At 38.4% G+C, this 26830-nt stretch overlaps 4 protein-coding genes across 7 annotated transcripts; 3 read left to right on the top strand and 1 right to left on the bottom strand.

Annotated features, from left to right (window-relative positions):
- The first annotated feature begins 113 nt into the window (after positions 1 to 113).
- On the top strand, positions 114 to 4604 carry LOC103702577 (D-amino-acid transaminase, chloroplastic-like). Of its 2 annotated transcripts, XM_026802745.2 has the most exons (6): positions 114 to 732; positions 848 to 907; positions 1011 to 1063; positions 1865 to 2040; positions 3652 to 4325; positions 4405 to 4604. In XM_026802745.2, the coding sequence occupies exons 1-6, from the start codon at positions 621 to 623 to the stop codon at positions 4515 to 4517; spliced, it is 1188 nt and encodes a 395-aa protein (XP_026658546.2). In that variant the 5' UTR covers positions 114 to 620; the 3' UTR covers positions 4518 to 4604. The 2 variants fall into 2 exon arrangements, with proteins under 2 accessions (XP_026658546.2, XP_008783290.4); XM_008785068.4 differs by having other exon boundaries at positions 114 to 907.
- An 884-nt stretch (positions 4605 to 5488) lies between these two features.
- Positions 5489 to 8967, top strand: LOC103702576 (D-amino-acid transaminase, chloroplastic-like). 2 transcript variants are annotated; one of them, XM_026802746.2, is made up of 5 exons: positions 5489 to 5688; positions 5775 to 5830; positions 6472 to 6647; positions 7805 to 8478; positions 8590 to 8967. In XM_026802746.2, exons 1-5 carry the CDS (start codon positions 5649 to 5651, stop codon positions 8694 to 8696), a joined length of 1053 nt encoding a protein of 350 aa, XP_026658547.2. In that variant the 5' UTR covers positions 5489 to 5648; the 3' UTR covers positions 8697 to 8967. The 2 variants fall into 2 exon arrangements, with proteins under 2 accessions (XP_026658547.2, XP_017697165.2); XM_017841676.3 differs by having other exon boundaries at positions 5772 to 5830.
- Positions 8968 to 10848: 1881 nt separating this feature from the next.
- On the bottom strand, positions 10849 to 16061 carry LOC103702473 (protein DEHYDRATION-INDUCED 19 homolog 4-like). 2 transcript variants are annotated; one of them, XM_008784918.4, is made up of 5 exons: positions 15759 to 16061; positions 15479 to 15618; positions 13504 to 13581; positions 13108 to 13391; positions 10849 to 11322 (listed from the first exon to the last, which is right to left on the bottom strand). In XM_008784918.4, the coding sequence occupies exons 1-5, from the start codon at positions 15838 to 15840 to the stop codon at positions 11214 to 11216; spliced, it is 693 nt and encodes a 230-aa protein (XP_008783140.1). In that variant the 5' UTR covers positions 15841 to 16061; the 3' UTR covers positions 10849 to 11213. The 2 variants fall into 2 exon arrangements, with proteins under 2 accessions (XP_008783140.1, XP_026658545.1); XM_026802744.2 differs by lacking the exon at positions 13504 to 13581 and having other exon boundaries at positions 13108 to 13385.
- A 2914-nt stretch (positions 16062 to 18975) lies between these two features.
- Positions 18976 to 22997, top strand: LOC103702472 (uncharacterized protein At4g28440-like). The gene is made up of 2 exons (XM_008784917.4): positions 18976 to 19436; positions 22470 to 22997. The coding sequence occupies exons 1-2, from the start codon at positions 19175 to 19177 to the stop codon at positions 22658 to 22660; spliced, it is 453 nt and encodes a 150-aa protein (XP_008783139.1). The 5' UTR covers positions 18976 to 19174; the 3' UTR covers positions 22661 to 22997.
- The last annotated feature ends 3833 nt before the right edge of the window (positions 22998 to 26830 follow it).

Below are 26830 nucleotides of genomic sequence, written 5' to 3'. Positions count from 1 at the left end.
TCTTCCTTCTTAGAGGACTCACATGACAACCTCAAATGTTGTTACCGGCCATTAACGGTCGCCTACCCTGTGATGGAGGCTCCATTGCAATCATCACTTAAGGTAAACAGAAAGCCCTAAAACATAGTGAAAGGCAATGTGATACAGCTTTCGCACACGATCATTGCTTAAGGTAAACACAGAGCCCTAAAACATGACAAGCTTCTTTCAGCATGGCCTGGCTTGACCTCCCCAATCCTAATAATAGCCCTGGTTATCGTTGGGCAAACATGTATTAAATCGGATTAGGCTTAGACTGGTAAGAATGCAAACTCATGGAGGGTGACTAAGGTTCTAGTTGAGAGCTGCGGAAATTCATTCTGATGCTTATTGAATCTTAGTCTGACTCTCAGCAAATGTCATCCCAAATTTTATGCACCACTATATTTTTTCATACATGATTACTAGCAAATATGCTTCATCTCTTTATTTGAGTGTTTTAACAGTTTAGTCATGAGATACATCAATTCATGGGATATGTACCTGTGGGTGTTGGTCTTAGGGCGGGGGCATAAAAATAATTGGCAGAAGGCCACCACGTTTCTGCCCGGGGAAATGAGTTTCACGCCGAGTGTAAGCGAATGCTGTTAATAATAAATCCTCAGCCGAGCATGGACTCCGTCCGTCGCCTTCAGAGCTCTGTGGATGGGGAGAGCTCTCCAGCCAAAGCCCACCGCAATGTCTCTCTCCCTAGTAAACAAACCCTTCTTTTCCCCACCTTTCCTCCTATGCAGCAAACTTGCTTCACAACTACCACCTCCTCCTCGGCTAAGGATCTCCTCCTCTTCTTCCTGTCTCCCATTTACAGCTTGTGCTGCTGCCGCCACTATGAATGGCTTCTCCAACTTCATTTCTCACCAGCAACCAGGCAAGCTCCCCTCACCTCTGTGTCTCTTACTTTGCTTCTGATGCTGTTAATCTAGCTCGTGGCTCTCAAGTGAAGCATCTTACATTCTGTTATTCTGGAGCAGGGGAAGACAAAGGGACAGTTGATCTCCGCGTTCCGGTCTACTCCTCATCTGAGGTTGACATGACCCTATTGCTCATCCTAATAATTTTTGTTCATCTAGTGACTCTATTTTATGGTCTACCACGCCACATTTTTCTGTACACTGTGTAAGAGAACTTCAACATGAAAGCAACCCACTGGTAGCATTGCCCTGGCACAAAAATTACTAGGAAAATGTCCTCTCTCAGTCTCTCACTCGCTCACTCTATCTATCAATCAATCAATACATACATACATATCAATATATATATATTGATAGATAGGTAGATAGATATGCAAAAATCAGTAGTGATATAAAGGTCGCAATGATAGGCATGCTTTAGAAGAACTATGAACTTAGAGGCCAGCAATGTTGGATCTCACATTCAGTAGTTATAATTGCCATGCGCTTGGAAACTTTTTTTTTTCTTTCTTGTTGGATTCCTATGCTTTCGTTATATACCTGAACTTGTTGCTGAACACTAACTTCTTGATTACACAGGGTCCCTCAAATTCAAAGATGTTTAGTTGTTTTCCTTCATGTTCAATCTTTTATATGGAGCTCTCCAAAAATTGACTGTTGTGTGCTAAAAAAGCATCTTTTGAATACAAATTCTTTTTTTATTCCATTTGATCGAAAAATCACTTAGTTCATCACGTTTGAGAAGGGAGCATCCAAGGCTCTAGATCCTGCTGTTTTTTGTAGCATCACATTCAAATTGGATAAAAGAGGGATACATGCTTCTTTGAAAGAGAGATACGTAGTTGTCATGTTCTTGGTGAGCACGTATACCTTCTGTGTTATTTCAGCTATTTGTTCTTTTCTTGGTTTTTCAGTTGGTCGAGAAATTGCAAGGAAAAATAAGACCAGAGAAAGGGCATCCATATCGAGCAATGTATTCTAGCTTTTTCGATGGAATTACTCTTGATCCTGCACTCATGATGATTCCAATTGATGATCACATGGTTCACAGAGGGCATGGCGTTTTTGATACTACTATGCTTTTTAATGGGTAAGTGTAACAGCTAATATAAAAAACTTTACCAATATTCTATTAGTCTAGCATATTCTCCAAAGTTAATTCTGCTATAATAATTTCTGAACCCATGTTCTTGGAATATGTCCTGGTTGTTTATCACTAGCTTAACGGAATGTGCATAATATGAGACCACAGGATGTGAATGCTCCAAATGATAAACTGCTCTGTTAATGTACTGACAAGCATGAAACATGTTTTCTTTTGAGAGTGTGTGAGGCATGATCTAAGAGAATCATTAGGCACTGTACAATAGATCTAAAGATAGTTATGGAAAATGTTATCAGAAGAATCCTATGCCTCTACATTTGGGCATTTTTATTCATCATGTAATCTGTATATTTAGAGCCATCTCCTCCCACTTGGACTCTTTCCAAATGTTTGGTTTTTTCCTTGATGAGATGAGATTGTGCAGACTACCTAATCATAGGAAGTTGTGTAGTCAGTTAGGTCATTCAACCTTCCTGCAAACTGTTCTTCCAGATTTCATGGCAAGTCCTTATCTTGGCTAATATCATCTCAGTTTTCCAAAATGTTTGCTCCAGTACGGGGGGTTTGACATCAAGTTTAGAGTGTCATAAATGGTTCTTCCAATTCAACACACATGCTATGATTTCTTATGCCAACCGCATAAGGGTTTATTTGGACATTCCTATGAGATAAAGCTGAAAATCCTGTAGGATTCATGGATTGGCCATCCATTTAAGTATGGTCATGTATCAACCAAACTCTACTCACTCCAGTCCTGTGGGAAAAAAAACAAGACCTCCATGGGTCTTTTTACCTTTCTGCAACCTAAAGGCTAGGATCTGGGCCGTGTTTGAATAGGCTCTTAAAAAATACAAGCTAGATGGGCCAACAGGCTAATTCCTATAGATTTTTCAGCCCAATCATGTAGGAATATCCAAACAGACCCTAAAGGAAGAATAATGCTAAACAATTAGGGAGGGTTCAGCCTGCTGCTGCTGCTGCTTCTTTTTGTTAAATCAATTTCTTACCATTCTTTTGTCAAAATGTAAATTTGAACCTGCTTTCTTTCACTATACTTGTTAGTTTAATGTCCCAACCATCTGACTATCCAGATTATATTCCTCTGACTGAATTTTTCCTTAGTGACTCAATATCGATTATCTCATGATTCATCCAATCCTCCTTCCATAGGATATCATGATGTACAGTTCATTCCATGTTTCTTGTTAAGCTGAACTGCTTTTCTTCAACTGAAGGCTGAATCACTGTACTCAAACCTTAGTCGCTCACCTGTGTAAACCATCAAATGGTAAACAAAATTTACTATTAGCTTCTGCATATCTGTTAAGATGATGTGAACTAGAATTATATTGCAAGTCACGAAATATCACATTCCGTTCAAAAACCCAAAAAATTTCTAGCATATGGCCATGAAAACTTCAAAATGAATAGTTAGCAAGAGTTGATCTCACAGTCCAAATTCCCTCTCTCTCTCTGTGTCACGCACACACACACACACTCACACACACACACAGAGAGAGAGAGAGAGAGAGAGAGAGAGAGAGACTGTTCCTTAAAATATTATGATTGCATGTATCTTCTGCAAATGCTTTCCAGATACTTGTATGATTTGGACTCCCATCTGGTCCGGTTCTTGGATTCTGCCTCAAAAGCAAAGATCTCTTCCCCTTTCCCTCGCAAAACACTCCGAAGCCTTCTTATCCAGCTTGCAGGAGCATCAAAGTGCACGGCAGGCTCACTAAGGTACTGGCTGAGTGCTGGTCCTGGGGACTTCTTGCTATCACCATCAGGCTGTCGAAATTCCCAATTCTATGCAGTAGTCATCAGCCAAAACTTCTCCGAGTGCACCAAAGGTGCGAAAGTTATAACATCAACCGTTCCCATGAAACCTCCTCTGTTTGCTGCAATGAAAAATGTGAACTATCTCCCCAACGTTCACTCGAAAATGGAAGCAGAAAAGATGGGTGCCTTTGCCTCCATCTGGGTTGATGACCAGGGCTACATTGCCGAGGGTCCTAATGCAAATGTTGCATTCATAAGCAAGAGAAAGGAGCTCCTACTTCCCTTGTCTCATAAAATCCTTATCGGTTGCACTGCTAAGAGGCTTCTAGTGCTGGCGAGCAAATTGGTTGAAAAGGGTCTGTTGAAGAGTGTGAGCACTAGAGATGTCACAGTAGCAGAAGCCAAGGATTCAGCTGAAATGATGTTTGTGAGCAGTTTGCTTCCTATACTGCCCATTGTTGAATGGGATGAGCAGCCTATTGGAGATGGTAATTTAATTATTGTTTCTGTATATTAAATTATTGTTAGATCGAGCCAACTGAGTTGAATCTTTGCTGTTTGTGGCAGGACTGGTGGGAGAACTGACCCTAGCCATTTCTTCTGTACTCTGGGAGGACATAATTTCAGGCCCAGAAACAAGGAGAGTGCTTGTTCCTTATGAGCAAATGGCTGCGATGTAGAGATTTAAAACAAGATGCCATGCATACAGCTTGAGGGGCTCTCATTGATGTTAGAATTCCACATCACCATCCCCCCCACCCCCCCACACCCCCCCCCCCCCCCCCCACCCCCCCCCAACACCCACTTTTTTTTGCTTCAGGATTAGTACTTTGTTTCATTTTTTTGAGAAATATGTTATTTTTTGTCATTTCATTAATTCGAAATACGCTCTAAAACAATACAAGATCCTTATATGTTATTTTTGGGAAATATGACAAGGGTGCCACCACCAGCATTAAAATCTTCTATCTCTTTCAAGTGAACCAAGAAGCCAAGTAGCTAAGCCTAGCTTGAAACGTCTACCACTTCATATATATATATATATATATATATGTATGTATATATGGGAGCTTTGAATTTGCTCCTTTCCATACACTTATTGGTAAGCGCTTCAGTTTTTCACACCCCACTCAAGATGATTCTCGTGAATCAACTCAGAGTGATTGGATATGAAAAACCTCAGATGAATCTTGTCGTCTGTTCATTTGTTATTCGATGCGGTCTAACCCTTCCAAATCCAAATACTCTATAGTGCATCTTTTGCAACAATGCAGGGATTTCTGAATGTTTGGATCGTTGCCACATCATCCATCTTCGGAGGGTTGGGATGCCAACCATGCTCTCTATTTCCGAGATATGCAAGATGGTTGTCAATTGCGGTGCAAAACATGCATCACGAGGATTCCGAATCTTAATCTCTTCTGCCCTCCTCAGCAGGATATCACTACCGGATCAATGGGCCAATCATGCCCGTGTAATGCATTATTGGCCTTTTGTCCCACAGAATATCGAGAGAGCATTCGTTAGCGTGTATGGCCGGCTTGGTTGTCTCGTTTCCTGTCCTTTCCGCTAACGTACGTTGGTTTTGAAAGATTACTTGAGAACAGAAAAATATAAAAAGAGCGAAAGCGAACGGAACCAAACAAACAAGCAAACAAAACAAACGGTGTGCTACGTTTGACGTCAAATTCTCTTTCATCTACTACTGGACTAGTGAAACGCGACGCCATCTCCCTTAACTTAAAACCGATACCCCTTTCCTCCGCCCCAAAGTCTCTTCTTCTTCATCACTCCCGACTAAAGTCTTCGCCATGGGCAGCTCCTCCAACTCCTCTTCCGACCAGAAACCAGGCATGCTGTCTCTCCTCTTCTTTGACTCATTCCTTCGAACACGAGCTGAGCTGTTGTTAATTATTATGCGTCTTTTCATGCAGCAGTGGAAGACGAGGGGGGGGCCGATTTCCGCCTTCCGGTTTACTCGTCGGGTTCCGAGGTTGATAAAATACAATCCTTTACATTCTATAGCTTTCATATATATGTGGTTCGTTTGTGTGTGAGGTTTTCATGGTTGCGGCATGTCATTTGATTGCTTCTTGATCCCACTACTTGTCAACTAATTGAATCTTTTTACGCTGTTATAATTCCACGCTGCCTTGGGTCAAACCGAAATCTCCAAATTTCTGAAAATTGAGTTGATTTCGTTTAACTTGTTTCGGTGTAGTCGCCTATCACTTTTCTTCTGTCCATATTCCTCAAGTTTGAAGTGATTGTGGTGGGGAAAAAAAAACATTAGAATCTGGTTTTGTTTGATGGCTTTGATGGTTAGATCGAGTTGCCTCATCAAAAAAGAAAAAAGAAAATCATGGTTTTAGTTATGCGCAGAGTGTAAAATTACATTCTTGATGTAAGTTGTAGGGTGGTAACAAACCATATTCGGGTTCATTTCCAAGGAATTCGGCCTTGAGGCCTTTGGTTGCATAAAATGGGAGGGCATGCTAGCTTATGTGCGAACCTTTTCTTATTGCATTTTGATTTTCCAGGATTTACAGCAGAGATTTTCTTTGTTCTTTCGCAGATCACATCTTCCATAAGAAGTTACTGTTTCTTTGTTGTTCTTGGTTGTCTGTTTGCTAGGTGTTGGCGAAGCTGCAAGAGAAATGGAAGTCTGTGGAAAAGCAACCATACCCTGCAATGTATTCTAGCATTTTTGGTGGAATTACTCTTGATCCGGCCACGATGGTTATTCCGATTGATGATCACATGGTTCATAGAGGACATGGAGTCTTCGATACTGCTATGCTTATGGATGGGTAGGCACAACATTTGATAATATGATAACTAAGCTAGTGTATAATCAGGTTTATTACTTCTAATAGTTACAATAATTAAACTACTTTTAGGTATGCCTTTTATAACAACTGAAGATCTTACAAAAAGGCTATCTGGAAGGTCTTATTGGAATTTGTTGGTGTAATTTCGGAATCACGTAACAATCTGTATCGGCCCATAATATTTTTTTTTTGTTAGTGTGTTCCTGTATGGACTTATACTATTTTTCTTTGTTAGCATGATCTTGCTAGTGATTTTAGGGATTACGTAACAACCTGTATCACCCATAGAATTTTTTTTTTATTGGTGTGATCCTGTATCAGTCTATATTATTTTTCTTATATGGAGTCTGTACATAGGTATATATAACTCCTGAGATGTACCAAATGTAATAGAATAGAAAAGTAAAATCACTTTTCTATCTCTCCTTTTCTTTTGTTTTTCTCTTCTTTTGCAAATATTTTAACAGGATTTCTTGGTTCTCTACAATACCCAAGATCTACCCAGCATACTACTATGCTTATGGATGCATGGGTGGGCACAACATTTGATAATATGATAACAAAGTTATACTTGTGTATAATTCGGTTTATTCGTTCTAAGAGTCTAAATCTAGTCATAAATATTATGATCAGTCTGTATAAGTACCCAAAATCTATCTAGTTTTCAACCAATATAAGACTAAATATGTGCTCCCAGGGATCCTCGCTCCTTTCCTACAGATTCTCATTATTATTTAATCTTCCTGTCATTAAATTAGTAAAAATCACAAATAAGTGGTCAATATAACTTCTCAACGAGATGTATTGAAATAGGACATGATGAATGTAGGTCCTTTCATAAAGTGAATGATTAAACAATGTTACTACTTTCTTTCTTGATAGCTGGTGGAGATAAATATTCACATTCATGGATTTCTTCCCTTAGGTCATTTAGTTGTTGCTCAATAACGTCATGGATTCAATTTAGGTTTATCATTTATAGAAGATACAGAAGCAGCAGGATATCATGGACAGGTGAAATAACCCATGGCTTTTATTGATAAATAATATACAAGCCTTTTTTGCAAATTCTAATGGTCAAGAATGTTTTAAAGATGTTCTTCTTTCTGAATATTAAATTTGCTTACCCTTTGCAGATACTTATATGAACTAGATACCCATTTGGACCGATTCTTGAGGTCTGCATCAGAAGCAAAGATTACTTCTCCTTTCCCTCGTGAAACTTTGCGGAGCATACTTATTCAAATGACAGCAGCATCAAAGTGTCAAAAGGGCTCGATCAGATACTGGTTGACAGCAGGTCCTGGAGATTTCTTGCTATCATCAGAAGGCTGTCCAGGACCTGCATTCTATGCTGTAGTCATCGATGACGACTACTCTCAGTGCAAGGAAGGCGTGAAAGTTATTACATCCACTGTACCAATGAAACCTCCTTTGTTTGCTACCATGAAGAATGTGAACTATCTTCCCAATGTTCTCTCCAAAATGGAAGCAGAAGACAAGGGTGCCTTTGCCTCGATATGGGTCGACGAGCGAGGGTATATTGCAGAGGGCCCTAATGTTAATGTTGCATTCATAAGCAAGTGCAAAGAGCTGCTTCTTCCCTCATTTGATAAGATCCTTAGTGGGTGCACTGCCAAGAGGCTTCTAGCACTGGCACCCAAATTGGTGGAGAAGGGACTTCTTAAAAGTGTGAATACCGGAGAAATAACAATTAATGAAGCGAAAGATTCAGCTGAAATGATGTATGTGGGAAGTGGGCTTCCCATATTACCTATCACTGAATGGGATGATCACCCCATTGGAGATGGTAATGACTATTATTCTGACATATTGAACTGCTCGTCACCAAAATATAATGAAATTAATAAATATACTAACTTGCTGTTTCAATGATCTAATGTTTCCTTGTTTTTGGCAGGACAAGTTGGAGAACTAACGCTTGCGCTCTCTGATCTGCTTTGGGAGGATATGATCGCGGGTCCAGAAAGGGTCCGCGTTCCATATGAGCAAGTCTGTGCAGCTTAAAGAATTTGATCAGCATGTCTTGCTCTTTTTCAGAAGGCTTTGTGCCCTCTCATGTGTTGTTCTCAGCTCTCCTGCTTCAAGGCATCTGGAATGACTGAAAGTTGGGTTACTTAAGCAGTCTCTCTTATTTCTTTTGGTCACTTTATGCTTCTGTTTGTTCATGTAGTGTGGAGGGAGGTGATTCTAATGTGTGACTCATATATTTGTTGATCCAGTAAGCCTTTTAAGTATATCTACTTGGAAGCCAAATGTGCCTATTTTATTTCATTTATTTTTGCTGTTAGTGCACGTTTCAAGGCCAGTGAATCTGCGTAATACTCTCTCTTCTTCTTTTTTTTGTTTTGAGTGGAAGAGGAGGTAAAGCACTTCCTCCCATAAGTTTATTAAGATTGACAAGAGAGTAGAGTACAGAGAGCTATGTACAAGGAACCAAGGAAGAGAAGATGAAGGATAAACGATGGGACGGGGATGGAATCATCCCATTCTCAGGTCAGCGGCCTTCCTCTGAAACAGAGCACATCTCCTCTGTTCGGATGTTAGAGAACAATGGAAGCAGGGAAGGGCTCCTCCACTCTCTTAGCCAGGTTATGGACAAATATGCTGCCATAGAAGACTCTTCATTTCATAGTTTTGGACTCTGAACCTATATACTGGATGAAGTAAAATAGAAGGAAAGAGATTTTTAAAGGCATAATGACATTTATCTACCTCTGGAAACTACAGAGGCTCCTAATGTAAACTGTAATTTGTTGAGGTGGACGCTGTAAAGTTAGTTTGCACGAATAAGCTGGTCCATCTAGGTGTTTTAAGGGCGAAACTTAAAAGATCTACACTGTGAAGGGTACCCAGATTTCAACTCACAGCAGTCTTTTTTCCCTCCCTTGCATCATTTCAGTTTTTCAGAGATCAGAGAAATGTTAGTGATCTTATGCACGTTTCCAGCCTCCAGGGGAAAAAAAAATTGTGGTGGACGTTAAGTTTGGCCATAATTGGAAGCTTTGAGACTTGGCAGAAGCTAAATTTTGAAGAGGGTGTGGTGCCATGTTGCAGCAGTTAAAGAGTGCATCCTAGCACTCCATGTTGTCTATGAGTTGCTTAGGTTTTCAAAAAGCTAAAAATGTTTGGATTTTGAGAATTTAAATAGTTTCTTGTTACAAGATAAACCTTATACTTGGATATGGGTTTTGGCAACATTAGCCTTCCTTTGAAGTGGATAATTAAGGAAAGGAGATTATCTTTCTCTTTGAAACTAGAGACGTGCATGCGTAAAAAGTGCGCAATAGCTACTTAAGCGCGTTGTCAGTGACTAGCATTCGTCGTTTGTAAAGTTTTCATTTGGAGAACATGAGATAACCGACCAGCTAACCTATCATTTAATTGCTTTCTTAATCTCTCTCCTTTTTCATTTGGAGAACTCGAGATAACTGACCAGCTAACCTATCATTTACTTGCTCTCTCTTTCTTTTTAATTTTATGCATATAGAGGGAGGGTCTTGATGCAGAGACAAAGCCCCTCCATTGTGATGCCTATAAAGAGCATGTCTTAGGTAAACCACCATCCATAGTAGCCGGAGCCTCATCTTTGGAGGTCAGTCTCAAAGCCTCTTCCAATTTGTACATTAGTAGAAAGAGAGTAGATAAGTTACAATATCAAAACCCTTTATTTATAATAATTTAAATAATAATAATAGCAGCAAGAAGTAATAGTACTAATAACACTAATAATAATAGTAATAGTAATAACATTAATTATAGTAATAATACTAAAAATAGCAATAACAAAAACAATAATAATAAATTTTTTGAGTATATCATCCTGGAGAGCATAAGATAAAATAAATTCTCTAATCCGAGCACCCAAGATAGAAGAATGTTATAGCAAAAATCCTTGGAAATAGAGAGAGTCACAGGAAATCTATTTCCGTACATAATTTCTATCTAGCTTTTCTCATCTGATGACTCACCCAATCGTTTCTTCTTAACTTCTATAAGCAAATTGTGGTCCAAATGAGGAAGAATGCAGAGAATGCTTGAACAGATGCTAAAGGAAACCACCACCACCACCCAACAGCAGCCCCCAACCACCACCCACCAAACCACAACATAAAGGGGAAAAAGGAAAAGAAAAGAAGAGAAAAGCGGACACCAACAATAAAAAAAGGGGATTCCCCTCAGAAAGTTAAAACCAACAATATTTATGATGGCCAGATTACTCGCTGAGCATCCACTTTGGTACATCTCAAGAGGCAGCATCCATGGAAGACTCCACCAACACTGCCTTAAGATAACAACCTCAGAAAAAAAAAAAAAAGGGAACTGCCTCAAGATAAACATAGGAAAGGGCTGAACTGGGCTGTCCCTTAAACATCAATAGAAACTCCTAAGCCGTTGGGACCCCAGAACTGCCTATGATAAAAATAGATTTACCAAGAAACATTTGTTCATAGTTTATGCATTTGAAGGCAATTGGAATCACCGATGATCCATTTGCCAACAGTCGATCCATCCCTGCTTCAATTAATCACCGAAAAGAGTTGAAAGAAGCAGGTCCTGCACAAAAAATGCCCTAGCATTTGCCTGTTTCCGCCTTCTTTCCCTCTCCTCATAACTCAGAGAAGAATCGAAACTGCCAAAAGAAAAATCGTGGATTAGAGAACTAGGGTTTAAGATTAATATTATGACAAAAACATGAGCTGTGAGGAGGTTTAAGGGACATGGTCAAAGTCCAGACCAAGTGTATTTATGTATAAAATAAATCTTATTTCCATGTTCAACACATGCATGACAAAAAAAAGAAAGATTTTTTTATTGAGTGATTTGAGGAATGAATTGCTTTTCCAACTAAAGGAAGAATTATGCACCAGAACAAATAATAAGCAGAACAGGTTATAACTGCACCATTTGATAATTATTTCCCTGAGTATTCTGCTTTCTACATCTTGTAACATCAGAAAGATGATTAAGAGTTCAATACAATTAGCATTTGCATGACATGCACAGGATACACTTGCAAGCAAATGATATAAATTGTAAAAATTATTGTCACCCTAGGCAGCATTTCTCTAGATCCAAATTACTGAATATGCTATATCTTTAATAGCATCACATGTATATCAGGACACAACACAGTCTAAAAAAGAATAATTGTAGCCTGTTCACATCAGTGATTGTACCTTTTAATGTGTTTGGCTGGTTTATAGCATGATAAATCAATTTATTTTTGATATTATGATGAGAGAAAAAGCTAACCATACAGGTCCCAAGTTTTTTTAATACATTGGTTTGAAGATGCTATTTTAGCTCACCATTAGTAATAAAACCCTTTAACTAAAGCTCAAAAGCCTATACCAAAATAATGGAATCTACATGTAAAATGGAACATCAACTTTGATACGCATGTTTGACTCCTGTCACCAGCATAACTCAAAAAAAAGAAAAAAGAAAAAGGAAAAAGCATATGAAGCAATGTTACTTATTCTTTACATCAAAAAGACATGCTGATTACTGAATAGATATCAACATTCAAAATTTCAATGTAAAAGAGTGATTCGCTGATCTAGTACTTGAACAGACAATATGAATATTATCCTAAGAAAACCAAGTAATCAGAGCATCTATCCTTTTCAACCAGAAAGATTCATAATAATCTTGGTATTAGCTAAGAAGCCCTATCTCATCTATATTGGGCTGGCTGCATCAGTCAAGGTATGCTCCACTTAAGTTTAAGAACATGCTAGGTCTGCTTTCAGTCTCGCGTTAACCCTATATGAATTGGTATAAGAATTCTAGGGTAAAAGCAACTTTGGCAAGAGAGGATCTTGCCACGGTACCAAAAAGACCAATTGCGGACTAGGGGGGCCATCCTTACTAGTCAAACAATTGGAGCTCATTCAACTGAGAAGCAACTCCCCAAGTACCTCTAACTTGGAAAAATTCTAGCTAGACAAATAGGTAACAAAGGAGTGGTTCAGTATATGCAAAAGAACAAAATAAAAACACATTCTTCAAGATAAGAGTACTTGCTGGAGTAAATTTTGTTGATCACCAGAAAGCAAGAAATTCCCAAAGAGCGTGCAAGAAAAAGTACTTATACAAAGGATTCAGGTCAAGACTATCAAACAGCTACTGTATGGCTATAAGCACTCTCACAGTGCTGATAGGCACAAAAATAGAGTGTAAGCAACACTTATTTTTCTGTCTACCAAATCCTATGTAAAAAAGATTGCAGAAGAATTTTCCCCTTTCACACACAGATCGATAAAAGACACACCTCCTTCGAAAAGCTCATGTCCTTAACAAGTAGGCAACATATCAAGCTGCAGAATGTTAAAAGCTTTGAAATGGACATATCAGGAAGTTTTGTGAGCAGCACTTCCATTTGTAAGAGAAAAAAAAAAACTTCTCATTTTACCTTGATTTCCATGTTTGTGAAGGTGTAACTTTTTTGATATAAGTATCCTCTGCAGTGGGAACAGAAGATTTTACAGCTTCCTCTACTTCAGTAGTAGGGAAATTCAAAACAAGCGAAGAAATAAGTGAATCAGTAACTGCGGTCGATGCATTCGTGCTGCCAGAACAGTGGCCCCCAGTTCCAAAAAGCACCTGTAAGTGAGCCTCTCGTAGATCTCTCCCCAGCAAAGAAAGTGCCTGGCTGTTAGGAATAGCAACTCTACGTAATCTTCGACGTCTCTGCAAGTAATTCTTCATTAAAGAAAATGTTTATTGGACTTACTGTTTAACAAAACACTATATGCGCATTGGAGGATCATGACAATTGATAGTAGAATTTGTGAATGGAAAAGGATATCTTGAACAGATGACCATGTTGCAGGGTGATATGATTCAGCATGTCCCTTGAAACCTTAGCAGAGCAAATGGGGCAGGGCTGAAAAAATAAAAGTTCTGATTAATATTGCTGTTTGGCATTACAGGGCTACCTAAACAATCAGTCTCATTGACCATGTATAAAAAGGTACAAAGATTAACTAAAAATAATGATTTGCAAATTCCTCTATCAGGTTGCCCAACTGATTTGGTTACAGTTTAGTTGGATCCTCATATACAAAGTGACTGGAATAAGCAAAACCTGGCAGACAAAAGTACAAGGATAGCATGGCAAAACTCCGAGAGATCATTGAAAGTTCTTGATGAAGTACTAGCTTATGTTAATCCATATAGTTCGATATTATGCTTTATTGGAGTGAAACAGTTGGTGGACTATATATGGCACAATCAGAAACCATCCTGTCTGCCCTATTATCCTGTTTTCAAGTTCATACATTCACCAGGTAGAGTAGGTAATACTCACAAGGCATTAGCATCACTAGTAATTTTGCCAGAAACAGTTCAAAAACATTCAGTTCATTAATACTTCTACAAAAGCACTGTCCATTTAGTTTACTTCTCGTTAATTACTATATTGTGCCACTATAATGATTTTAACAAGACATTGAGTATTGTCTTTATTCTCTTTTGGTTTCTTCTTTGCTTATATTCTTTATGGATGTGATACATACGAACAAGAGTGAACACACAGGCTGCAAAATAATGTTTCTAGATGCAGGACACTCCTTCAGTAAGTAATGCTGCCGTGGTATCAGATAAATACAGACATGGTCCTAAACCATCATCATATATTATGTTGAGACCTTTGAACATTTGCAGAGAACCAGTTCAGTCGGCAGAGCAGAAAAATAGCAGAGAAGAAGTAAATTAGAGAAAGTGTAAAATAGCAGTCCTTCGTACAGGCCAACGGCGATACAGTGAGAATCAAGCATGATAAAGAAGTCAGGGTGTTAACTGAATGAAGGATCACGTATAAAACTGGAAATGGTGACATATCATTCAAGATCTAATGAAAGATATTCCATTCTTCCAGAAAACCCAATTGGTAGAGTGCTGTGATGCTGCGAACTTGATGCAAACCTTTGCTAATAATTTGGAAAGTTCAAAGACCTTCGGAAGTCGAGGATATCTTGACTCTCTCCAAAACCTATGTGAAATCTTTAACATGCACCTAACTTGGCGTATGCATTGCTCATGTGAGATGATCCTGTCCATTCTTGTATAGCGTAACAACTAAGAAGAAGTGATGCTCAATCATAAGTTTTACTTTGTTTATGACAAAAATTGATCGAATATCTAAACCTAACCTTTCTGCAAAATTTTTAATACAAATGAAATCTAGGTTGTCTAAGGCTAGTGGAGTTCAGCACTAACTTTAATGGAACATTTTAATAGAATTTTCGCAACTCTTGTATCTGCATTCATGGAGCATTGACTGAATCACCATTCCAACAAATCGATGAAGCAAATACAAAGATATGATAGGAAAAATTAAGGAAGAAGTAGTTGAACTAGAATACCATCAACTTTACTCATTAACTATCCCTACCTTTTTGATGAAACGAAACCATCAAAACCTTAGACTCCCACACAGCACAGAAAATATAAAGAGAACAAAAGGAAAATAAGGCATGAAGGTGCGCAACATACACATCATTCAATAGCATGATTTCAGCACTGTGACGCTTATCATTTTATCATAATTAGACCTTTCTGTCACCTTATTTATATAGTTCTTTTTAACCACTATAAGAGTTATTGCTGTAGCATGAATTCCTTCATCCATTTTAAAACCTGTAAATGTTAATTATAAGCCTGCCAAAAGATTGCATTTTTACAATTAATATCAAATCAATCCAAATTTGGGCATCTTTCAGCTAAAAAGTATGGAACAACATGGAAATCTGATGACACAAGAACAGGAATTGGATGCTCACGGCGATTTTGGACTCAAAAAGATGCTCGTCTTCCAAATGGGCACACAGAGACGTGATGTCGTGATCCTCGTAGCAGTACGGGCACGGGAAATCCGGCCGGACCTCCTCTTCCATCTCAAAATCATCGAGCAAGAAACGATCTACATTATTTAAAACAAAAGCACTCATAGAAAAGAGATTTTTTCGAAACATGAACAAGAAACCGTACCAAAGGAGCGATTTTTACGAGAACTCCCAAACCAAAAGGTAAAATCGAAGGAAAGGGAGCAAAATTGGAGACCTGATTGGGAGTTCTGGTGGTGCTGGCGCGAGTAGTGCCTCTTGGCGGCGGCGAGGCGAGAAATCCAGAGATCCGAATCCATTGACCGAATATCAAAGCACAAAGGCGGAGAAGGATCGGATTGCAGAGATTTCGATTCCTCAAATCCTCACCCAAAGAAGGGATCCTTCCCCGTTTCTCCTTCTTCTCGCCTCCCCCTCCTCCAATTTTGTTTTCTTTTTTTTCTGGTAGTTCTTCAACCTTTTTTCTGGATTTTTTCTTCCAATCCAGCGTTGAAGATGTCGAGGGCAAAACAATAGGGTTTCCATTGGTTTTCCGCTTATCGTGTCCGCAAGCTGACGTGGCATCGACGGTAGAAATAAGACAAGGTTTTGCTGTAAAAAACATACTCTGTAACGGAAAAGGCAACATTCCTGTCGGACCCAAAGTGAGACCAGAATAACAAAGACGTGGAGCCCACTGGTGGGTGCAACTCCGGGAAACTTCTGAATAACTAAAGAAATAATATTTTAAAGGATATAAAATGACTTTTTTATGATATAATATTCGAGATAAGGGTGCGCCTGCAATTGCACGCCAGGCTGTGCAACTCTGTCCGTTTGTGAGGCACGTGCCTTTCGGTGCGAGAACCTCCTACCCGCCGGAAGACTTGAGCCGTTCGTGCGAAGAAGAGTCAAGAACTGGTCCGCCTTTGCTGACTAGTATAATTTAAGGGTCATTTGTCCCTTTCAGTCAATTTGGTACCGTGGAGCTCATCTTGATCCTCTACAGAAGGGATTGTCTATAAGTGATCATTGTTTTACTAGTCGAAGATTTGAAGACCCGAATGTTGGAATGTCGCTTTCAGTTCTCGAAGATGCATAGGTCGTGGATTCCAAAGCCTAATAAGCCAGGAAAAATGCGCCCTATAACACCATGCTATAACAATGGCTACTTAAGACGATGGTTATTTTCTATTGGAAATGTAATGCAAGGTTGCTTGGTGTATTCGTTGCTCAATTGGATGATAAAGCATTTTGTTTGTTTTAAAATAATTTGAAAAATTACTACTAATAAGAGATTGCAGATTAGGATACTATATAAAATTATGAGTTTTTTTTGCATGAATACTCTCTTAAAGTTTATATTTATTTCTGTACCCTTATAAAACATTGTTTTTGCACAAAAGCCCTAATATAACGATTCTTCTAACACCGTTAATAAAAATCATATTTATTTTAACTAAAAATAGAATAGAATTTTGAAATTATTTTTTTGTCCTCCATCGCGATTGGCTTATAAATGTTTCTTTTTACACATCTACCCATTAAGAATATTTTAGTCATTTTAATTTAAAACCATTAATTTTTAAACGGCATTATGGGTACATACATATGCAAAAATAATGATAAAAAAGTGTAGAATAGCAAAGCAAGTATTTTACAAGGGTATACATATAAATATTAATTTTGAAAGAATGTTCATGCAAAATTCGATATTTAGGAAGATATTAATGCGAAAAAACCTAAAATTATTAGGGTTAGTAGTCAATGAATTGGATTCGATTCCTGCCCTCATTCATTTTTCAAATCAATTTTGTCTAGTCCTAGTTTTCCAAAAAAAAACATTACTAACTCGCAAATATTAATATCTGTGATTTTCTTGCATAGCAATTAGAAGGAAGAAACGAGGACCATCATCTCTATTGTGATAGCAATTAAGTATACCATGTAAGAATTTCATAAATGGCATCAAGAGGTTGCTCGATGATAAAATTCATTCACAAGCTGCTGCATTTAATGATTGTAATAGGCCTACAATACATATTTATGATTCAAGTGAGAGAAGTATTTGATGAATGGTCATGATCTTGTCAACTACTAGTTAAAAACCTTTTTTAGCGATATTGAGACATGTAGGCAATCTACTATTTACATTGTGAATATTCTTCATCAAAATTAAGGAGGAATCAAATGCATAGCTGCAAACATACTAGCAATAAATCCCATGACGTCCGTATCAGACATTCCTCTACCTTTGTACTTTTTATTTTTCTGTGATCTAAATAGTTGTACTCATGTTCGATCTATATGAGATGAGTAACCGTTTTTACCCAAAAAAAATATTTTAAAATTCAATTAGATGGTGTTTTTCTGGGAGTCTGGACTTGCAACATAATGATGCAATGGAGTATCCCTCTTCCTTCTCCTTAGATAAGAAATTAAAAGAAATGAACCTTCCCCCCTCCAAATATCAGGGCCAATGTTCACATGCTTGTTGAATCAGATTGACAGTGAAGGTGTCAAATATTTTTTTTCAAAGGCATGGGAAGGCCAGGCATTTTCAAAGACCTTTTGCATATGAGCAAGACTGTGGCTGCCACTAAGCTACAACTAAGTTTGCAAATCTTTTATTTAAAAAATCAAATATTAACTGTTATTTTCATTACACTACCATCGCTGAAACATGATGAAGGTTAGACAACGGTCAACAAAAGCTCTCAAAACTTTTGATAAAGACCCTTGTAATCTTGTACCGGGAAAAAGAAATCCATTCTGATATATCTTTCGATATTCACTCACCCCCTCTGATATGATAAATTAATGGACCAGATTGACTTACTAACCCTCAAGTATTACTTTATAAACGTGGACCCACCACTAGGAATCCGACACGAAAAGTCGTCAATGGCTGGTCAATGACCACGAAATTTACTGGATTGCTCTAATTGATGCACCGCACCCACCAGACCCAAGCCAAGAGCGCTCTCGTAAACGTACCGGATGAGAAACCATCGCCCATGCTATCTACAACTACGTGGCACGAGCTGAATGGATATTTGCACCAAATATCGAAAGGGACTCAAGTTATCCGTTTGACATCGTCAGATTTGCCAATTTCCATGTGCCACGTAAGGAAGGTTAGGAGTCCTAGTTGGGCTCCGTAGTATGGCCCGTTAACCTTCCTTCCTTCTTCTTCTTCTTCTTCTTCTTCTTCTTCTTTTTCTTTTTTTTTTTTCTTTTTTCTTTTTCTTTTTGAAACTGCTGCTCACACTACCAAACATAAACGCAGCCAGCCCGTTAACCATTCACGAGACCGATTAAGTTATACCTCGGCGTAGGATAAATAAGAACTTTTCCTTCACCTCAGCACGATCCATCGGGAAAAGAAATTGATCATAACCATCCATCGGTGAAGACACGACTCAATTTTAACTGTTCCGAGGGGAATGGTAACCGCAGTCCTGGACCAAAGCTCGCCCTGGCCCTTTCCTCTTTCCCAATGCGGTCCCAAATTCCCAAAAGGCGAGAGAGGGAGAGAGAGAGAGAGACGTCTATTTAATTCCATTGCCTCGTCTCTCCAGGTTAGGGTTAGGGTTTGGGTTTTGATTTGGTTCTTGGAAATTTTTAAGGGTTAGGATTTCGGAGGGTGCAGGAATGGCGACGGTGGGGGGGCGGCGGCAGCAGCAGCAGGAAGGAGGGGCGGCGAAGCCGGCGATGAGGAAGCCGGTGTTCACGAAGGTGGACCAGCTGAAGCCCGGGACGGGCGGTCACACGCTCACGGTCAAGGTGATCAGCTCCAACACGGTGCTCCAGAAGGGCCGCGCCGCCTCCGCCTACCTCCGCCAGACACGGATCGCCGAATGCGTCGTCGGCGACGAGACCGGCACCATCGTCTTCACCGCCCGCAACGACCAGGGTTTGATTGTCGTCCTTTCCTTTCCTTTTCCCATTCCAAGCCATTGTTTGCATTGAAATATTCTTCATGGAGTTTATAATCTAGATTTTTAGATCCGAACCTTAGATCTTGCCTCGGAGAATCATGGGACGCCGTAAAGGTGGTCTCTTGGTCTCAAGATCGGAAAGAACTCGTGTGTAACCGCTAGGTTTGCATTTGATCTCTTAGTTTGTTTCTGTTTAGGGTTTATAGAGAGATTCCTTCGATTATTGTCTTTTTATGCGTAAGAGAAGCTCTACTTCTGGAACAGCACAGAAAGCCCTCTACGTTCTTATATTGATGTTGATCGAATACGTATTCTTGTTACACGAGATCTGCATGACCGTTGGCAGGCAGAAAGGTGTCACCTTGCATTATCAAAAGGTCATTATTGCTTTTAATCTGGTATTCTTACGAACGTTGGAGACCTATAAACTTTCGAGTTTACTGGAATGCCCCGTAGAGAAAAAAATCGAATGGATGGAGTTGATGTGGATGTTATGCCGTTGTTTTCAATAAATGCTCGACCATCTTGATCCTCTAAAACAAAAGGAAACATTAAAAAAATATAGAATGCCTCTTTCTGCAGCATTGCTTATTTGCAGGATTAGAGTAAGTTTTGGTTCCATGTAGGATTGAATTCTTGGAAATTTGGAAAGTCAGACTATTTTGGGAGAAAAATTGTTGGAAGAGGGGAAAGGAAAAAAACAAAACTAATTGATCGAAGTTATCTAGAAATTTGGGTGGAGTCTGACTATTTAGTAGATCATGAACTGGTGTACTTCTGCTTTTCTTCAATCAGAACTTCATAAAAATTTCTTAACAAATTGACTTCTACTATAAATCTATAGGTGTGAGATGGTTTTTTTTAACATTCTTAGTTTGCTAAATTTGATATTTAGTTTCATCCTGTGGTGTGTGGTCCTGGTTGAGTGCTTAAGTCACAACTTAATAATTTATAGTACTGGGCCCTATTTGAAAATTTCTAAATGCCCCATAAATTGGTTTTCTTTGATTCGTATATGGGCGTGCATGTACACAACTTGTAAAAAATGCCACCTACATTTAGGCTTTAACTCTGGTGAACTCAGTAAAATGGCGCAACTTGTTCGTGTTGTTTTGTGTTATGTCTATGAGCAATGCATGATTCCTGATAACTTTTGTTTATATGCTTCTGAGGGATATGGTTCTTGTAGCTTTTCTCACAAGGAAAAACAAAAAAATTGATATTCTTGCATGACTGTTGAAATGCAAAGAACAAATAAGTGGATTTTGCATATATTTTTTTTGGACATATCATTTGACAGCTTTCAGCCATTGGTGTCTAAGTAGCTACAGGAAGCAGCAGTTAAACTGCAAGGAACACTTGTGATGGGTATTCACTAATATATCGTAGTTCATTAAGGTCAATCATGAAAATCTTTTTTATTCTGCATAAAGACTCTGTTAATGCTTAAGATATTAATTATCTATACAAATTACATTACCTCCCATTTTTTCACATCCCGAATATTCTAATGTTATATATATACACTTGCATACATACAGGAGGCACATATGCACATGGCCGCGCGAACAATTTTAGTTTTGATATGCTCAAGCCTCTGAATAAATGTTTAATCGAGTTTAAGCAGCTAGTTTCAATTCATTGATATGAAAAACAAATTGTTTGAGCAGGTGAAATTTGAAGCTAGTTGTTTGTCAATTTAAATTGTTGCTAAAACTTGTACTTCTTGGTCAATGAAAGCACTTTTCTAGGAATGGCAATTTTTTAAACTGGACCTAACAACTTACACTAACGAGCCTAAAATAATCAGGTTTAGATAAAGGTTTTCATTATCACGTTGGTTTTGCCAACTGAATTTATATGGTTAGAGTGGGCAGCTGAGGCATTAAATTAGTTCAAGAGTCGGTAGTCTGGGAGGCATACGTCACACTTCTCTCTTCCAACAGGGTTGAAGCCCACTGCTCCCCCTTCCACACACCCACAAAACCCGTCTCTGCCCTTCCTAATCCTCCTGACCAGCTTTTATGGCTTGATGCTACTGCATTTAAGCATGGGCCACTGTAATTCTGTAAACGCTGCAAGGCTATGACAAAGGCCTCCGCAAGCCTCTCTTATAAGCGAACACCTCAACAATGGCTTGGCCCATTCATGTTCTTTTTCTTTTAAATTTATTTATCGCTGCATTGATGGGTTTCTTATGAAATACGCTAGTCAGGTTTATGTCTGCCTTCTCAACTTGATTATAAGTGGGTTGGCTTCAAGTTGCGGTTTTAATATAAAGTTTTAAAATGAGGATTTCACATTTTGCAGCCATTGACAAATTCAATATTGGTGATTGAGAAAGCCTAAAATGTCTGTTTAAAAGATCACGCTTGTTGGATACCGTAGCCTGGGTTTCAGGTTGCCCTGAATGTATAGTTACAATAGGGTGACACAGTGTGTTTATTTTTTGGGCAATTTGATGCATACTTTATGTGTCTCCAAAACATTTTTTAATTTTTTTTGGGAAGTAGGTCTTATGCTTATAGATCATACCCAATAGTTTAGATTTTCAATTTTGATCACCAGTACTAAATTCGGTGTAGGTTTACATTCCTCTCTTTACACTATTTTTATATTATAACTGCACCTCCATATGAATGTAGATATATGTACCTGTGTGCTTGTATATGGGCACATGTATAATGAGCCAGTGTAACCTGACTTGACCAATCGCCACATGCAATTTTGCTTACGAGAACCATTAAGTCATGAGGCATCATTCAGAGTTATTTTTCCTGTTTGAAGCATTAGAGATGTGTTTAGGTTGGTTTCATTGTTCTTTGGTTTGGTGCTGGCAGTTCATAATGTTACAATTACTATCTTATGGTACTTATAATATGGTGAAACAAGAACATCTAAAAATCTAGAATGCAACATCAATTCATGCATTTATGTAAGATTTAGTCCTTGAAAGCATGCAATCTTCTTTTGTCACTGGAATAATCTTTGCTTATATTAATTGACAGTTGATCTGATGAAAGCTGGCACGACGGTGATCCTGCGGAATGCAAAAATTGATATGTTCAAGGGGTCAATGAGGCTGGCAGTCGACAAGTGGGGTCGTGTTGAGGTTAGCGAACCAGCAACTTTTACAGTAAAGGAGGACAATAATTTATCTTTAGTAGAGTATGAACTGGTGAATGTGGTGGAAGAGTGAGTTTGATCTTTTGCCAGATAATTTTTCTGATGCAGAAGGCTTTGAGCTTTCAAAGCTCTGTTTTTTTCTAGCTAGTTTCATTCGGTCTCTATGGTCATAGATATCAAGGTATAAAGTCTCATTAGGAACAGTTGAAGTCATACAAAATCTCACTGGAGGTTATGATGCTTTTGCCTTTTGTTAACATGTTGTCATAGTTTATCATTCCTAGTAGTTTCAGTATGGATTATGGACGGGGCTGTAAATGGATCAGCAGATGCTGTCTTTTAATATGCGGACAGATATCTACCAAACTTGACTAAAGAATCTAGTTTTAATAACAGTCGTTGGTTTCTTATCTGGTTCTTCTTTAGATCTTTTCGATTATTGAGGTTAAACAATGTTACCATCAATCTTTATTATTCAGTCTGCTCTACCGTTGGCATGAGTTGCCATATGCAGTATAACTCTTCTAAATACATTAAGTGGTCTTGATGTTTCTAGTGACACTTGGAAGTTGATAATAATTTAGATTCAGTCTAATTTTTTATTTGGAGTGAAATCTGGGTATCCATGCTGGCTTTAATGATAGTTTTACTTGCTTTAATGGAAAACTTAATTACACTTGATTGCTACGTTCTAGATGTGCCACCTTACCATTTTCCGGTGACTTCTCAATGTAACAATAATTGTGTCCATAGTCTATTTTCTATTTGCTTGAATCCTAACTTTTATTTTATTTTATTTTATTTTTTTGCTAAAATCGGTGTTTCATGCTATACGGGTACAAATACACCTAGAAGAGTCTGCAACTTTTATTTTATTGAGTAGTTCATTTAAATGCTTAGAATATGCTATTACATTAACTTAGTTAATTTTGCATCTAAATGTTGTTCCATCGTTCTTGGCCAAAGTTCTAGGTTCACCAGTTCAAGTTTAATGCACTCCTCATATGAAAACACCCAGTGTTTTATAATTTCCATGAATGCTGTCTGATATAGTTAGATTATATTGTATTTTATAAAAGCAAGAGAGCGTAATGATGGTCCTTGCATGAAGGAATCTCCCCAGGCTCCAAACTACCGATGTTGGTATTTCTTAATCACGGTTGTTGTGGACTGTTGGTCCATGGGAATTGGTGTATCACTGAATATAAGAATTTTTCTATGTGCTTTAACCAGGACCATGTCGTATTTAGAATCGATTTGTTTGGTGCAGTTTGGAAGGCTGAAATTCCTTCGCTGCATTTTGATGCATCTTTCACTCAGGCATATAAATGCCGCCAAGTATTGTACTAGCAAAATTCATGATGAGCTTAAACCAAGATTGCATTGATTTGATGTCACTTAAACACCCAGGTTGCTTTGTGCATGCTATATGATGAAACCACGTTTCACGTCAGTTGACTAATCAATTTCCAAAACCATCGTTTGAAATTTATAACAATTTCGAAATCTTCTGAAACATTCGGGAATTACTGATAGGTTTCAGGAGATTTCTTGCCACACGTAATTTGTGGATGAGTATTGCCTGTTATGCTGTAAAAAACTAAAAACCTTTACGCAAGCGATTTCTGTGTGTGTCCATTTCGATATGTGGTTTATTTGGGGAGAGCATTCAAGTTTTGGTGAAACAATATGAAAAGGTTCTCATTTTGCATGTTATTGTGTTTGCGTTTTTTCCTATCTACAAATCCTTTTCGTGATTGTACATGCAAACTTGGTGTACTACAGCACAACTCAACAATATTATCAAGCTTCAAGTTGATCTACGTGCTGCTCAACTGCTCTGCACAAAAGAGTCATGAGATTTAGTTACAGTTCCTATTGAAGCGAGTCAGAGAAGCTAGTTATAGGTATGCTGTTTATCATATACATCAACTATAGTGTCTGGTAAATAAAGAAAAAAGGTCCTCGAGCTACATAATTTATATGAAAATGTACAAAAATTTAGACTATTGAAATGAAACTGCACCATGGCCACCGATTACTGAAATTCAGTCACGAGGACCTGCTCTGTGCTTCTCCAGAAGTGCAATTGCCAAGAAGAAGGTAGCGAAGTGTGAGAATCAATTATCAAAATATCATGGTTTCTTGAAGAAGATAAATGATCAGATTAAGGAGATACTGATGGTTTCACTGAACCATTCTGATGCAAGTGGAGCATAGCTTCTGCAGCTGTGGGTGAATAAACCCCAATGTTGTCCTGGTAGACCTAGTTTGGTTGGGAAATGGGCTCATCTGCATTCTCCATCGCAATTTCGGCTTGTCATCTTCATCAGTCTGATTTCTACTTGTTACCAACATGTATTTGAGAAGTTATAAAGAGGGTCATCCTTGATTGTGATTCTTAGATGAATTTGGTAAACAAGCATTTTGACCTTTGCACGAAACCATGCAATTTTTTATGTATAAAATTCATCAGACGCAAGGTGTGTTGCTTTCGATTCAAGGATAGGTGCATATATGCAATTCGTGGTCGGAGAGCTGCCATGGTATTAAAAATTTGATTTCAGAGGTCTAGTCGGAGTAACAACATTGATTAAGACGGATGGAGAAGATGTCCACGGTTGAGTCTGAACTGGCTTGTCTTGCTATCTCAACCCATCAGAACTTTTGAGGAACAAAAAGGCTGATGGCAGGAGGTTGCTATCTATGTCAGGCTGTCAGGAGGTTGATCTTTTTAAGAAAAGGTCGACACCATTTTGAGTAGCTGAGGTGCTCTGGTTATTGCCTTGCATCAAAAGACATTGCCATGAGAAATTCAGGTTGCTTGTGATCCCTTGACTCGTTCTGTGACATCTTTTGGCAGGAAAATATGTTGTTCTTCTTTGGTCCGACAGTGGAGTTTTTGGCCAGGACATTGCAAATTTGCTATGGTTTACACGAGAGGCTTTCCAGAGATTTCAGGGGTCTTCATTCTTAAATAATCAGCTAAACTATAGAACTATTACGAAGAGACCAGATTCATTAGGAATGAGAGATGTGACGATACCGGTACCACAGATCACCTAACACAACCAAAGAAATTTCAGATTACAGAAGACTGAGGTAACGGGCATGGTATTCGTAATATGGAAACACCAAATTCTGATAGCTTCACGAATGCTCATCATCGGAATACCGTGGAATAGATGTTTGAGAGGGCAAGTTCTAGGGGAACCCGTCAGAAAGAGAGCTCTTCAAACAGCGATCATGACTCTTGTGGATATTTATAATGCAAGGAGGAAAGAAGACTTGGATGGTGCAAATTTCTGATGATGCATGACAAGTCTTCAATTTGCCGGATTGATGATGTACTAGCACACCAGAAAATAAGCATTTTCATTATCTTGTGGGAGCATCCTCACCATGATATATGCATGCCCCTTGCCATCCACCATACATCTCAACTATGATTTACCTTTACTCAGGGCTGCAGGCACCAACTTATTTGATTAAGACATATTTAGAAGCCAACTTAGCTTACTATTAACTGCCACGTTACAAAACCAGGTTTAACTTTCAAATAAAATTAAGAAATTTGAAGGTTCTAATAAAAATAAAAAAAGAATTCAGTTGTCCTTGGAATCTTAGGAAATCATTACAAGTAAAAATGAAAAATGAAGAGATATCTTTTATAAATATTAATGATGATGTTTCCTATCATCATCTTTGTTGCGCAAATCACAGGGTACAATGATGCAGAACAATGTGAAGAATTGAGAGAGAGAGAAAAAGAAAACATCAAACACAAGGATTTACGTGATTCGGCAATGTGCCTACGTTCACGGGAGTGAAACGACTGTAATTTCCACTCTCTCTCAAAATAACTAGGGTTATAATTTTCTAATCCCTATCAGCATCCCTGATAAAATAAAATACTATATAATTATCCTAAAGATAAGCATATTTCGTTGCTTTGCTCCATTCTATTAGAATACTAGTGGACCGCTCAATATGAGCTACTTACTCTAACAATCTCCATCGTCATCAGGGTCACCGCTCGCTCGAAAACTAGGGTTCTTCTCCTACAAAGAATGAAGTATAAGATTTATGCGTGTGCGGCAGTGGGCGTGGGAGGGCGACCACATCCTCGACCTACAGGTTGCTATCCTATTTTCCTCGAAATCAGCTAGAACACTAAACTGCTAATGGTTTAAAAATAATTTTAACAGAAAAAGTGCTATGCAGGCAGAGATTTCCATTTACA

The sequence above is a fragment of the Phoenix dactylifera genome, chromosome 8 (genome assembly GCF_009389715.1).
Source record: "Phoenix dactylifera cultivar Barhee BC4 chromosome 8, palm_55x_up_171113_PBpolish2nd_filt_p, whole genome shotgun sequence".
NCBI classification, from domain to species: domain Eukaryota; kingdom Viridiplantae; phylum Streptophyta; class Magnoliopsida; order Arecales; family Arecaceae; genus Phoenix; species Phoenix dactylifera.
The sequence above is the reverse complement of the archived record's forward strand: the minus strand, read 5'-3'. Positions and strand labels throughout refer to the sequence as shown.